Source organism: Mustelus asterias, chromosome 7, assembly GCF_964213995.1.
Source record: "Mustelus asterias chromosome 7, sMusAst1.hap1.1, whole genome shotgun sequence".
In the NCBI taxonomy this organism is placed as follows: domain Eukaryota; kingdom Metazoa; phylum Chordata; class Chondrichthyes; order Carcharhiniformes; family Triakidae; genus Mustelus; species Mustelus asterias.
In genome coordinates, this window is record NC_135807.1 from 8,417,223 (window position 1) to 8,431,051 (window position 13,829).

The 13,829-nt window shown below is 48.9% G+C and overlaps 1 protein-coding gene across 1 annotated transcript in view; it reads right to left on the reverse strand.

The window, feature by feature from the left end:
• Positions 1-13,829, reverse strand: part of nipal2 (NIPA like domain containing 2) — a 93,129-nt gene that overhangs the window by 2,944 nt on the left and 76,356 nt on the right. Inside the window, exons 9-10 of the mRNA XM_078215651.1 lie at positions 6,391-6,454; positions 2,899-2,993 (exon numbers count right to left, since the gene is read on the reverse strand). Of these exons, the coding sequence (XP_078071777.1) occupies positions 2,899-2,993; positions 6,391-6,454 (159 nt within the window). The remainder of the gene's footprint in view (positions 1-2,898; positions 2,994-6,390; positions 6,455-13,829) is intronic.

The window sequence follows — 13,829 nt, forward strand, 5'->3', positions numbered from 1 at the left end:
ATCCCTCTATTCCCATCCTATTCATGTATTTGTCAAGGCGCCCCTTAAAAGTCACTATCGTATCTGCTTCCACTGCCTCCCCTGGCAACGAGTTCCAGGCCCCCACCGCCCTCTGTGTCAAAAACTTGCCTCGTACATCTCCTTTAAACCTTGCCCCTCGCATCTTAAACCTATGCCCTCTAGTAATTGACTCTTCCACCCTGGGAAAAAGCTTCTGACTATCCACTCTGTCCATGCCTCTCATAATTTTGTAGACTTCTATCAGGTCGCCCCTCAACTTCCGTCGCTCCAGTGAGAACACACCAAGTTTCTCCAACCTCTGCTCATAGCTAATGCCCTCCATAGCAGGCAATATCAAAGACCAAAGAACAATACAGCACAGGAACAGGCCCTTCGGCCCTCCAAGCCCACGCCGCTCCCTGGTCCAAACTAGACCATTCTTTTGTATCCCTCCATTCCCACTCCATTCATGTGGCTATCTTGATAAGTCTTAAACGTTCCCATCACCTTGCCCGGCAGCGCATTCCAGGCCCCCACCACCCTCTATGTAAAATACGTCCTTCTGATATCGGTGTTAAACCTCCCCCCCTCACCTTGAACCTATGACCCCTCGTGAACATCACCACCGACCTGGGAAAAAGCTTCCCACCATTCACCTATCTATGCCTTTCATAATTTTATACACCTCTATTAGGTCACCCCTCATCCTCCGTCTTTCCAGTGAGAACAACCCCAGTTCACCCAATCTCTCCTCATAACTAAGCCCTTCCATACCAGGCAACATCCTGGTAAACCTCCTCTGCACTCTCTCTAAAGCCTCCACGTCCTTCTGGTAGTGTGGCGACCAGAACTGGGCGCAGTATTCCAAATGCGGCCGAACCAACGTTCTATGCAACTGCAACATCAGACCCCAACTTTTATACTCTATGCCCCGTCCTATAAAGGCAAGCATGCCATATGCCTTATTCACTACCTTCTCCACCTGTGACATCACCTTCAAGGATCTGTGGACTTGCACACCCAGGTCCCTCTGCGTATCTACACCCTTTATGGTTCTGCCATTTATCGTATAGCTCCCCCCTACGTTAGTTCTACCAAAATGCATCACTTCGCATTTATCTGGATTGAACTCCATCTGCCATTTCTTTGCCCAAATTTCCAGCCTATATCCTTCTGTAGCCTCTGACAATGTTCCTCACTATCTGCAAGTCCAGCCATTTTCGTGTCGTCCGCAAACTTACTGATCACCCCAGTTACACCTTCTTCCAGATCGTTTATATAAATCACAAACAGCAGAGGTCCCAATACAGAGCCCTGCGGAACACCACTAGTCACAGGCCTCCAGCCGGAAAAAGACCCTTCCACTACCACCCTCTGTCTTCTGTGACCAAGCCAGTTCTCCACCCATCTAGCCACCTACCCCTTTATCCCACCCCCACTGGTAAATTTTTTCTGAACCCTCTCCAAAGCCTCCACATCCTTCTGGTCGTGAGTGTTGCTGAATATTAGAAGTAAAAGGAAAAATAAAAGAAGTTCTTTACTTCCTGGCCATCTGCATATTATTTTATACTTTATTCTTTTTAAGTTGATGCTAAAAGCATTGCGTTGTATTCAATGGATGAATGTAAATCTCTGGTTACCGGCATTTTTGATTAACCGCTTCACCCATGCCTGGCATATAGAACCAGAGAAAAGTTACAGCACAGAAGGAGGTCATTTGGCCCATCTTGTCCATGCCAGCCCAAGGACAGATATGCCAGATGACAAAGATTTTCCTGCAATATGATAGGATTTATGATGTAAAGATGAAATTATGCTCAATTTTTGGTAGTTCATCTACTTGATCCTGTGATCGAGTCAATAAGAAAAGAAACACTGGCTTAGAATCATTGAATCCCAACGGTGCAGAAGGGGGCCGTTTGGCCCATTGAGTCTGCACGGTAGCACAGTGGTTAGCACTGCTGCCTCACAGCTCCAGGGACCTGGGTTCGATTCCTGGTTTGGATCACTGTCTGAGTGGAGTTTGCACATTCTCCCCGTCTCTGCGTCGGTTTCCTCCCACATTCCATAGATGTGCGGGTTAGGTTGACCAGTCATGCTAAATTGCCCCTTAGTGTCCCGGGATGTGTAGGATAGAGGGATTAGCGGGGTAAATGTGTGGAGATAGGGCCTGGGGTGGGATTGTTATTGGTGCAGACTCGATGGGCCGAACGGCCTCCTTCTGCACTGTAGGGTTTCTATGACTCCCTGACAGAGCATCCCACCCTGGCCCTATCCCCGTAATCCCACACATTTACCCCACTAATTCCCCTATCCTACACATCTTGAGATACTCAGGCCAGAATCGAGCCTGTGTCCCTGGCAGTGAGAGGCAACAGTGCTAACCACTGCGCCACCGTGCCGGCTCTTACTGCTCAGATCTGGAGTTGGCCTTCAAAAGTGTTCAGTCACGAGACTACAATAAAGGCATCAAGTTCATGGTGACATATAACCAATGGTGTTTGCGGGATGGGCACTGTTTTTGGTCTTGAAATTTTGATTTATTCATTGACGGGATGTGGGCACCCCTGACCAGGCCAGAATGTGTTGCCCATCCCTAATTGCCCTGAGCAGGTGGTGGTGAGCCGCCTTCTTGAGCCGCTGCAGTCCCCTGAGATGCAGGTACATGGCCAAGAACCCCCTGCACTTGTGGTCAACTTAATCATTATGAATCTTATCAGCTCTCCAAACTAAACAAAAACTGCTAAGATGTAGTTTTGTTTGACATGTTGCCATATTTCTGAGTTCTGGAAGTTGTGTTGTATTTAATCGCTGGCAGTTTCCTTTTTGTTTCCTTGCCCATGTTTTATAAAACGATCAGAACTGACAAATATAATAACCACATTCAATTGTTCATACTTGGAATGGTGCCCAAGTCAATATATGGGATTTCAGCTGTCCGCTTCTCTCTGTTTCTGGCTATCAGGAAAACTCCAAGGAATGACAGCATACACCTAGGAATATAGAAACAAGACATGACTGAAGCACCAAAGACAAAACATGCACTCCAACCGCCCAATGTCGGCCTTGAACACTATTCAACACTTACAAAGCAGCCTCAACTTGTAAAACATTGTTCACACATGAAGTTATTCTTTAGGATTCACTGTGTGAAAAAGCAACTCGGTAGAAGGAACATTCAGATTTAACAAGGCATGGCATCAAGGCATACGGTTTTTTTATTCATTCATGGGATGTCGGTGTCCCCTGGCCCGGCCAGCATTTATTGCCCATCCCTAATTTCCCGTGAACTGAGTGCCTTGCTGAACTAAGGGGCGGCACAGTGCAGGGTGGCACAGTGGGTTAGCACTGCTGCCTCACAGCTCCAGGGACCCGGGTTCCATTCCTGGCTTGGGTCACTGTCTGTGCGGAGTCTGCACGTTCTCCCCGTGTCTGCGTGGGTTTCCTCCGGGTGTTCCGGTTCGCTCCCACACTCCAAAGATGTGCGGGTTAGGTTGAATATCCATGCTAAATTGCCCCTTAGTGTCCTGAGATGTGTAGGTTAGAGGGATTAGCGGGGTAAATATGTGGGGTTATGGGGATAGGGCCTGGGTGGGATTGTTGTCGGTGCAGACTCAATGGGCCAAATAGCCTTCTTCTGCACTGTAGGGATTCTATGATTCTATTTGAGAAGCAATTAAGAGTCAACCACATTGCTGTGGGTATGGAGTCAAGTGTAGAGGTGGCACGGTAGCACAGTGGTTAACATTGCTGCCTCACAGCTTCAGGGACCCGGGTTTGATTCTGGCCTCGGGTCACTGTCTGTGTGGAGTTTCCACGTTCTCCACGTGTCTGCGTGAGTTTCCTCCGGGTGCTCCGGTTTCCTCCCACAGTCCAAAGATGTGCGGGTTAGGTGGATTGGCCATGCTAAATTGCCCCTTAGTGTCAGCGGGACCAGCAGCGTAAATACGTGGGGTTACCAGGTGCCTGGGTGGGAATGTTGTCGGTGCAGGCTTGATGGGCCGAATGGCCATCTTCTGCGCTGTAGAGATTCTATGTAGGTCGGACCGGGTTAGGATGGTAGATTTTCTTCCCTAAAAGACATTAGTGAACTAGATGTGTTTTTATGACAGTCAACAATGGTTTCATGGTTATCAGTAGACTCTTAATTCTTGATTGTTATTTAATTCAAATTTCACCATCTGCCATGGTGGGATTCGAACCCAGGTCCCCAGAACATTACCCTGGGTCTAAGGATTACTAGTTCAGCGACAATACCATTGCTTCATTGCAGTACCAGTAAGAAGTCTCACAACACCAGGTTAAAGTCCAACAGGTTTATTTGGTAGCACGAGCTTTCGGATGGTGCCCCTTCATCAGGTGAGTGGAGAGTTGGATTCACAAAAGGGCATATATAGACAAAGACTCAACTGCAAGATAATGCGAGTCTTCACAAGTAATCAGTTTGCTGTGGACAATGGTCTGTTTGAGGTTGTGTGGTTGTTTGAAGGCAAGTGGTGGCGGTGTGGGGATGGCCTTGGCGAGATGTTCGTCGATGAAGATGAACACTACTTGTCTTCAAATAACCGCAGAACCTCAAACAGATCATTGTACACAGCAAACTACCCAGCCATCAGGAGAACAGTGACCGTGACATCACACAATTCTGCCACAGCAACCTCTGCAAGATGTGCCAGATCATCGACATGGATGCCATCATCTCACGTGAGAACACCATCCACCAGGTACATGGTGCATACTCTTGCGACTCAGCCAACGTTGTCTACCTGATACGCTGCAGGAAAGGATGTCCCGAGGCATGGTACATTGGGGAAACCATGCAGACGCTACGACAACGGATGAATGGACACCGCTCGACAATCACCAGGCAGGAGTGTTCCCTTCCTGTCGGGGAACACTTCAGCAGCCAAGGGCATTCAGCCTCTGATCTTTGGGTAAGTGTTCTCCAAGGCAGCCTTCAAGACACACAACAGCACAGAGTCGCTGAGTAGAAACTGATAATCAAGTTCCGCACACATGAGGACGGCCTCAATCGGGATCAAGAGTTCATGTCACACTAACTGTAACCCATACGACTTGCCTGGGCTTGCAAAATCTCACTAACTGTCCTGGCTTGAGACAATACACACCTCTTTAACCTGTGATTAACCCTTTCTCCACTCGCATTGTCTGTATCTGTAAAGACTTCATTACCTGTAAAGACTCGCATTCCAACCATTATCTTGCAGTTGTGCTTTTGTCTCTATATGCCCTTTTGTGAATCAACTCTCCATTCACCTGATGAAGGAGCAGCGCTCCGAAAGCTCATGCTACAAAATAAACCTGTTGGACTTTAACCTGTTGCAAAACTTCTTACTGTTCTCACCCCAGTCCAACGCCGGCATCTCCACATCATTGCAGTAAAATCTTGAACAAAGAAAGTGGGAAGCAGAATGTGGGAGATAGGGTGGGATTTTACAGTCCCAGTCCAGTGGGAGATACGGTGGGATTTTACAGTCCTGGCGCAATGGGGGAATAGGATGGGATTTTACAGTCCTGGTGCAGTGGGGGATAGGGTGGGATTTTACAGTCCCTGCGCAGTGGGGGATAGGGTGGGATTTTACAGTCTCGGCGCAGTGGGAGATAGGGTGGGATTTTACAGTCCCGGCGCAGTGGGAGATAGGGTGGGATTTTACAGTCCCGGCGCAGTGAGAGATAGAGTGGGATTTTACAGTCATGGTGCAGTGGGGGATAGGGTGGGATTTTACAGTCCCGGCGCAGTGGGGGATAGGGTGGCATTTTGCAGTCCCGGCGCAGTGGGGATAGGGTAGGATTTTACAGTCCTGTTGCAGTGGAGGTTAGGGTGGGATTTTACAGTCCCAGCACAGTGGGGGTAAGGGTGGGGTTTTACTGTCCCGGCGCAGTGGAAGATAGGACGGGATTTTACAGTCCTGATGCACTGGGCGGGACCGCAAAAAACTGTGAGCTGGTCAAAAGTCCAGGGGCTTTTGGCACGGTGGCATAGTGGTTAGCACTGCTGCCTCACAGTGCCAGGGACCCGGGTTCAATTCCCGGCTTGGGTCACTGTCTGTGTGGAGTTTGCACGTTCTCCCCGTGTCTGCGTGGGTTTCCTCCGGGTCCTCCGGTTTCCTCCCACAGTCCAAAAGACGTGCTGGTTAGGTGGATTGGCCATGCCAAGTTCTCCCTCAGTGTACCCGAACAGGCGGAGTGTGGCGACTAGGGGATTTTCACAGTAACTTCATTGCAGTGTTAATGTAAGCCTACTTGTGACACTAATAAATAAACTTTAAACTTTTAAAAAAAGAATTAAGCAGGACCAGAAAATCTCACCAATGGAAAGAGCCAGAAAATTCTGCCTTTTGTTTACTACTGGCTGGTTTAATCACTTACCCAAATAAGAACATAAATATATTAAGTAAAGCAGCACCATGGAACTCCTGATAAAATATCACTCCTGCAGTTATAATAAAAGAAATACAGAACCATAGTTAGAATAACACATTCAATCTTCTACCAGAGTTTTCAGTGTCTAAATACTGCTGAAACAGTAACCCATTTCTGGTCTCCAAATTGTATAGAAATGTATGTTTAGACTGTAACAGATTGCAATGCTCTCCATCATTCTGTGTGTTAAAGCGAGCGAGTGTATTACAAATGCTACTTAAAATAAACATTTTGGCAACTCGACTAAGGAAAGGCAATGCAAAATAAAAGGTGCAACTTTATCAGGAGCGTAGGGGCAGAGACTTTGTACGTACACAAACCTTTGAAGATGCCAGGAGAAGACAAGAAGGTTATTAAATACTAATGGGTGAGATTTTCCATTCCCGCCCATCCCAAGACAGGAAATTCCCGCCTGAGGTCAATGGATGAAGGGGCGGCACGGTGGCACAGTGGTCGGGGCGGCACGGTGGCACAGTGGTCGGGGCGGCACGGTGGCACAGTGGTCGGGGCGGCACGGTGGCACACTGGTCGGGGCGGCACGGTGGTCGGGGCGGCACGGTGGCACAGTGGTCGGGGCGGCACGGTGGTCGGGGTGGCACGGTGGCACACTGGTCGGGGCGGCACGGTGGCACACTGGTCGGGGCGGCACGGTGGCACAGTGGTCGGGGCGGCACGGTGGTCGGGGCGGCACGGTGGCACAGTGGTCGGGGCGGCACGGTGGCACAGTGGTTAGCACTGCTGCCTCACAGCACCAGGAACCCCGGTGTGATTCCCAGCTCGGGTCACTGTCTGTGTGGAGTTTGCATGTTCTCCCCGTGTCTGCGTGGGTTTCCTCCGGGTGCTCCGGTTTCCTCCCACAGTCCAAAGATGTGCGGGTTAAGTGGATTGGCCATGCTAAATTGCCCCTTAGTGTCAGGGGGACTAGCGAGGGTAAATGCATGGGGTTATGGGGATAGGGCCTGGATGGGATTGTGGTCAGTGCAGGCTCACTGGGCTGAATGGCCTCCCTCTGCAGTGTACGATTCTATGGACCTTTCAATAGTCCATCAAATTCTCCATCCCACCTGTGATGTGGGTGGCACAGTGGTTAGCACTGCTGCCTCACAGCGCCAGGGACCCAGGGTCGATTCCCAGCTTAGGTCACTGTCTGCGCGGAGTCTGCACTTTCTCCCCGTGTCTGTGTGGGTTTCCTCCAGGTGCTCCGGTTTCCTCTCACAGTCTGAAAGACGTGCTGGCTAAGTGCATTGGCCATGGTTAATTCCCCCTCAGTGTACGCGAACAGGCGCCAGAGTGTGGCGACTAGAGAAGTTTCACAGTAACTTCATTGCAGTGTTAATGTAAACCTACTTGTGACACTAATAATTGAACTTAAAAAAACTTAAACGCAAAGTTCCCATCATGGGCGAGGATGGAAGATTTAATCCCTTGACTTTATTAATATATGATGTGGAGATGTCGGCGTTGGACTGGGGTGGGCACAGTAAGGTGTCTCACAACACCAGGTTAAAGTTCAACAGGTTTATTTGGAATCACGAGCTTCCGGAGCGCTGCCCAGGTGACCTGATGAAGGAGCAGCACTCCAAAAGCTCGTGATTTCAAATAAACCTGTTGGACTTTAACCTGGTGTTGTGAGACTTCATACTTTATTAATATAGGCAGACAAATATGCTAAATCTTTATAAATTACAGGTTAGACCTGCACTGTGTCTAATTGTAAGCACTTTGGGTTGGATGTATAGCCCTTGGAGAGGGTGTAGAGGAGATTTATTGGACTGGTACCCGGGATGGAGGGATTTCAATTCTGTGAAGAGATTAGAGTTAGTTAGGATCATTCTCTCAGGAGCAGAAAAGGTTAAGAGACAATTTAATGGAGGTGTTCAAAATCCTGACAGGTTTTGATTGAGTAAACAAAAATAAACCAATTCCAGGGGCAGGACCTCTCAAACCCACGAGGAACAAGGGCAGGAGATGCATCTGAATATGGCAACTGCCAAACCCTCTCCAAGTCACTCACTATCCCGACTTGGAACTATATCGCTGTTCTTTCACTGTTGCTGGGTCAAAGTCCCTCCCTAACAGCACTGTGGGTGCACTTACATTACATGGAAGGCAGCTCACCGCCACCTTCTCAAGGGGCAATTAGGGATGGGCAATTAATGCTAGACCACATCCGACGAATGAATAAATACGATTTTAAAAATGAAGGAAGTGGCGCAGTAACCAGAGAAGACCGACTTAAGGCAATGAGCAAAAGAACCAGAGGAGAAAGAACATGAGGAGAAACAAATTCACGCAGCAAGTTATGTTGATCTGGAACGCAATGCCTGACAGGACATCGAGAAGTAAAGTCTACTCAGAAACTGAGTAGACTTGGAGAGACTGAGTAGACTGGGGCTATACTCATTGGAATTCAGAAGAATGAGGGGAGATCTTATGGAAACATATAAGATTATGAAGGGAATAGATAAGATAGAAGCAGGGAAGTTGTTTCCACTGGCGGGTGAAACTAGATCTAGGGGACATGGCCTCAAAATAAAGGGGAGCAGATTCAGGACTGAGTTGAGGAGGAACGTCTTCACCCAAAGGGTTGTGAATCTGTGGAATTCCCTTCCCAGTGAAGCAGTTGAGGCTACCTCATTGAATGTTTTTAAGGCAAGGATAGATAAATTTTTGAACAGTAAAGGAATTAAGGGTTATGGTGAGCGGGCGGGTAAGTGGAGCTGAGTCCACGAAAAGATCAGCCATGATCTTATTGAATGACGGAGCAGGATCGAGGGGCCAGACGGCCTACTCCTGCTCCTAGTTCTTATGTTCTTATTAATTAACATTCCAAAGAAAACTTCCGGGTAAATACTTGAAGGGAGAACACTAACAGGCCAGGGAATGGATTGAATGGCCCGCCCTGCCAAAGAGCTGCAGAGGAGGGGGACAATGAACTAACTGGCCTCCTTATGTACTGAATCATACTATAATTCTATACAGGTTCAAAGATGTCCACATTAGATTCAATGCGTGGGGTAATAAGGACAGGACAGGGGAGTGGGCTTAGGTAGAGTGCTCTTTCGGAGGGTCGGTGCAGACTCGATGGGCCAAATGGTCACCTTCTGGATTCTATTCTATTACGAATGAAGCATGTGATGAGAGCACCCCACATTCATTTGCATCTTTACATCAATACAAAACTCATATTAAAACAACACTGGCTCCAAATAATTCCTAGGTGCTGGCTGTCAAACAGTGTGTTGCTCATGCACGGTGAATAATTAATAACCATAGCAACTAACAATGGTCTGATCAAGACGCATGCTATTCACTTGTGTCTGCTGCCCTTAGGATAAAGTCAGTCATTCATATTCTTGACAGTGAGACTTGGCTGCAAGAGTGTGTCGCTCACAATAAGACCACAGCACCACAGCCCTTATTCTGTGTTTCCTCTGACCATTCCCTGCTCGGGCTAAAGAATCACTCCCTCTCATACCAACGAAAGTACTGCTCACAATCATATGACACAGAAAGGAGACCGTTCTGTCCACTGGCCCTGTGACAGATCTTTGGAAGGGCTGTACAATTATTCATAGAGTCCCGACAGTGCAGAAGAGGCCACTCAGCCCATCGAGTCTGCACTGACTCTCTGACAGAGCATCTTACCTCGGCCCCCTCCCCCACTCTGTCACTGCAATTCCACACATTTAGTGTGGCCAATCCCCCTAACCTGCACATCTTGTGGGAGGAAACCCACGCAGACACGGGGAGAACGTGCAGACTCCACATGGACACTCTCCCAAGCCGGGAATCGAACCTGGGTCCCTGATGCTGTGAGGCAGCAGTGCTAACCACTGTGCCACCATAATTTTCATAGTATCAAGGTATGCTATGATATATAAAAGGTTAGGAACCACTGGCCTATACTATTGTAAACCCGAGGAGTAGAAAACATCTTAACCTTTTCCCAGATGCTGCTGTCCCTCTGGAAGAGTGGGAATCAATTCCACCAGGGTGAGAAAGGTAGCAAAGGCAAAAGAAAATGAAAACCCCCTCCATCCCCAACCCCTCCCCCCCCCCCCCCCCCCCCCCCCCCAAACACCAAACTCTACTCCATTTGATAGGAGTCTCAGCCTCTGCAATTTTCCAATAGGTTTAAGCTTCTCTCGGCTTGTTTGGATGATAGTGGGGGCTGCTGGGTAGGTGAGAGTGGGGGCTGCTGGGTGGGTGAGAGTGGGGGCTGCTGGGTGGATGAGGGGGCTGCTGGGTGGGTGGGAGTGGGGGCTGCTGGGTAGATCAGGGGGCAGTTGGGTGGATGAGGGGGCTGCTGGGTGGGTGGGAGTGGGGGCTGCTGGGTCGATGAGGGAGCTGCTGGGTGGGTGAGAGTGGGGGCTGCTGGGTGGATGAGGGGGCTGTTGGGTGGATGAGAGTAAGGGCTGCTGGGTAGATGAGGGGAGTGTTGGGTGAATGAGAGTGGGGGCTGCTGGGTAGATGGGGCTGCTGGGTAGATGAGGGGGCTGGTGGGTGGATGAGGGGGCTGCTGGGTGATGAGGGGGCTGCTAGGTAGATGAGGGGGCTGCTGGGTGGGTGAGGGAGCTGCTGGGTGGGTGAGGGAGCTGCTGGGTGGGTGAGGGGGCTGCTGGGTGGGTGAAGGGGCTTCTGGATAGATGAGGGGCTGCTGGGTAGATGAGGGGCTGCTGGGTAGATGAGGGGACTGGCCATGGCACCATGGTACAGAAAGATAATCAAGTGCGGGGAGCAAAGAGGAGTGTAGTGGTAGTAGGGGATAGTATAGTGAGGGGATAGACACAGCGCACTGCAGCAAAGAGCGAGAATCCAGACAGTTGTGCTGCCTGCCCAGTGCAAGGGTTCGAAATATCCACTCCAGGTTGGAGAGGAACTTGCAGTGGGAGGGGGAGGATTACAATGTCGGTGTCTGTGTAGGTACCAACAACACAGGTACAACTAGTGAAGAGGTTCTACATAGAGAGTATGAGGAGTTTTTTTAATTAATTAATGGGATGTGGACGTCGCTGGCATTTATTGCCCATCCTTAATTGCCCCTTGAGAAGGTGTTAGTGAGCTGCCTGCTTGAACCGCTGCAGTCCCCGAGGTGTAGGTACATCCACAGTGCTGTTAGAGAAGGAGTTGCAGAACCTTGACCCAGTGACAGTAAAGGAACAGCGATATATTTCCAAATCAGAATGGTGAGTGGCTCAGAGGGGAACTTTCAAGTGGTGTTCCCAGGTATCTGTGCTCTTGTCCTTCCAGATGGTAGAGGTCGGGGGTTTGGAAGATGCTGCAAGGAGCCATGGTGAGGTCCTGCAGTGCATCTTGTAGGTGGTACACATGGTTACCACTGTTCATAGGTGGTGGAGGGATTGAATATTTTTGGAAGGGGTAGCATTCAAATGGGCTGCTTTGTCCTGGATCGTGTGGAGCTTCCTGAGTATTAGAACAAAGAAAAGAACAGCACGGGAACAGGCCCTTCGGCCCTCCAAGCCCGTGCCAATCCTGGTGCTCTGCTCAGTAGAGACTGAGTAGACTGGGACTATACTCATTGGAATTCAGAAGAATGAGGGAGATCTTATAGAAACATATAAGATTATGAAGGGAATAGATAAGACAGAAGCAGGGAAGTTGTTTCCAGTGGTGGGTGAAACTAGAACTAGGGGCATGGCCTCAAAATAAGAGGAAGCAGATTTAGGACTGAGTTGAGGAGGAACTTCTTCACCCAAAGGGTTGTGAATCTGTGGAATTCCCTGCCCAGTGAAGCAGTTGAGGCTACCTTATTGAATGTTTTTAAGGCAAGGATAGATACATCTTTGAACAGTAAAGGAATTAATGGTTATGGTGAGCAGGCGGGTAAGTGGAGCTGAGTCCACGAAAAGATCAGCCATGATCTTATTGATTGGCAGAGCAGGCTTGAGGGGCCAGATGGCCTACTCCTGCTCCTAGTTCTTATGCTCTAACTAAACTAAAGAAAAAAACCTTCTGCCCTTACTTGGACCATATTCCATCCCTATTCATTTACCCATCCAGATGCCTCTTAAATGTTGCTAATGTGCCTGCTTCCACCACCTCACCTGGCAACACGTTCCAGGCACCCACCACTCTCTGCATGAAAAACTCACCCCGCACATCTCCCTTAAACACAGAGTATGTATAAATGGGTTTTTTTATTGATTGGCAGGATATGATCAGTGGAGTCTCAGGGGTCTTTGCTGGGGACTCAATCTTTTGCAATTTATATCAATGACTTAGATGAGGGGAGTAAAGGGATGCTAGCTAAATTTGCAGATGACACAAAGACAGGGAGGAAAGTATACTCTGAAGTGGACATAAGGAGGTCGCAGACAGATATAGATAGGTTGAGTGAGTGGGCAAAAATCTGGCAGATGGAGTATGTGGGAAATTGTGAAGCTGTTCATTTGACAGGATGAACAGGAAAATGGAGAACGGCTGTGAATTCTAAGGAGCAGAGGGATCAAGATGTTCTCGAGCATGAGTCACAGGACGTTAGTATGTAGGTACTGTAAGTAATCAAGAGGGTTAATGGAATTCTATTCTTTATTACAAGAGGAATTGGAGGAGAAAAGCGAAATACTGCGAACGCTGGAAATTAGAAAAGAAAATGCTGGAAAAATTCACCAATCTGGCAGCATCTGTGGAGAGAGAAACAGTGTTAAAGTTTCGAGTCCGTATGACTCTTCCAGCATTTTCTCTTTTTTTTAAAGGAAAGGATGTTATGCTTCAGTTGTACAGGGCGTTGGTGAGAGCATAACCAGAATTCTCCAATCCCGTCGGCCCATGAGAATGGAGAATCTGGCGCTCAGCCAAATCTCCTTTCACTGCAGTGGGACTGGAGAATCCCAGCCGCGGGTGAGGTCGGAGAATCTGGCCCCACATCTCAGTTTGTTTGTGCAGCTTTGGTCTCCCTATTTAAGGAAAATTTCAATGCTTTGGAGTTGATTCAGAGGAGGTTTACTAGATTGATACCTGGACTGAGCGGGTTGTTTTGTGGGGAAAGGTTGAAAACAGGCTGGGCTTGTTTCCACTGGAGTTGGCAGGAGTGATTGAAGTATTGATCCTGAACTGTATTTTTTAAAATTAATTCGTGGAACTTGGGCGTCGCTGGCTGGCCAGCATTTATTGCCCATCCCTAGTTGGGCAGTTGAGAGTCAACCACATTGCTGTGGCTCTGGAGTCACATGTAGGCCATACCAGGGCGGCACGGTAGCACAGTGGTTAGCACTGCTGCTTCACTGCTCCAGGGACCTGGGTTCGATTCCCGGCTTGGGTCACTGTCTGTGTGGAGTTTGCACATTCTCCCCGTGTCTGCGTGGGTTTCCTCCGGGTGCTCCGGTTTCCTCCCACGGTCCAAAGATGTGCGGGTTAGGTTG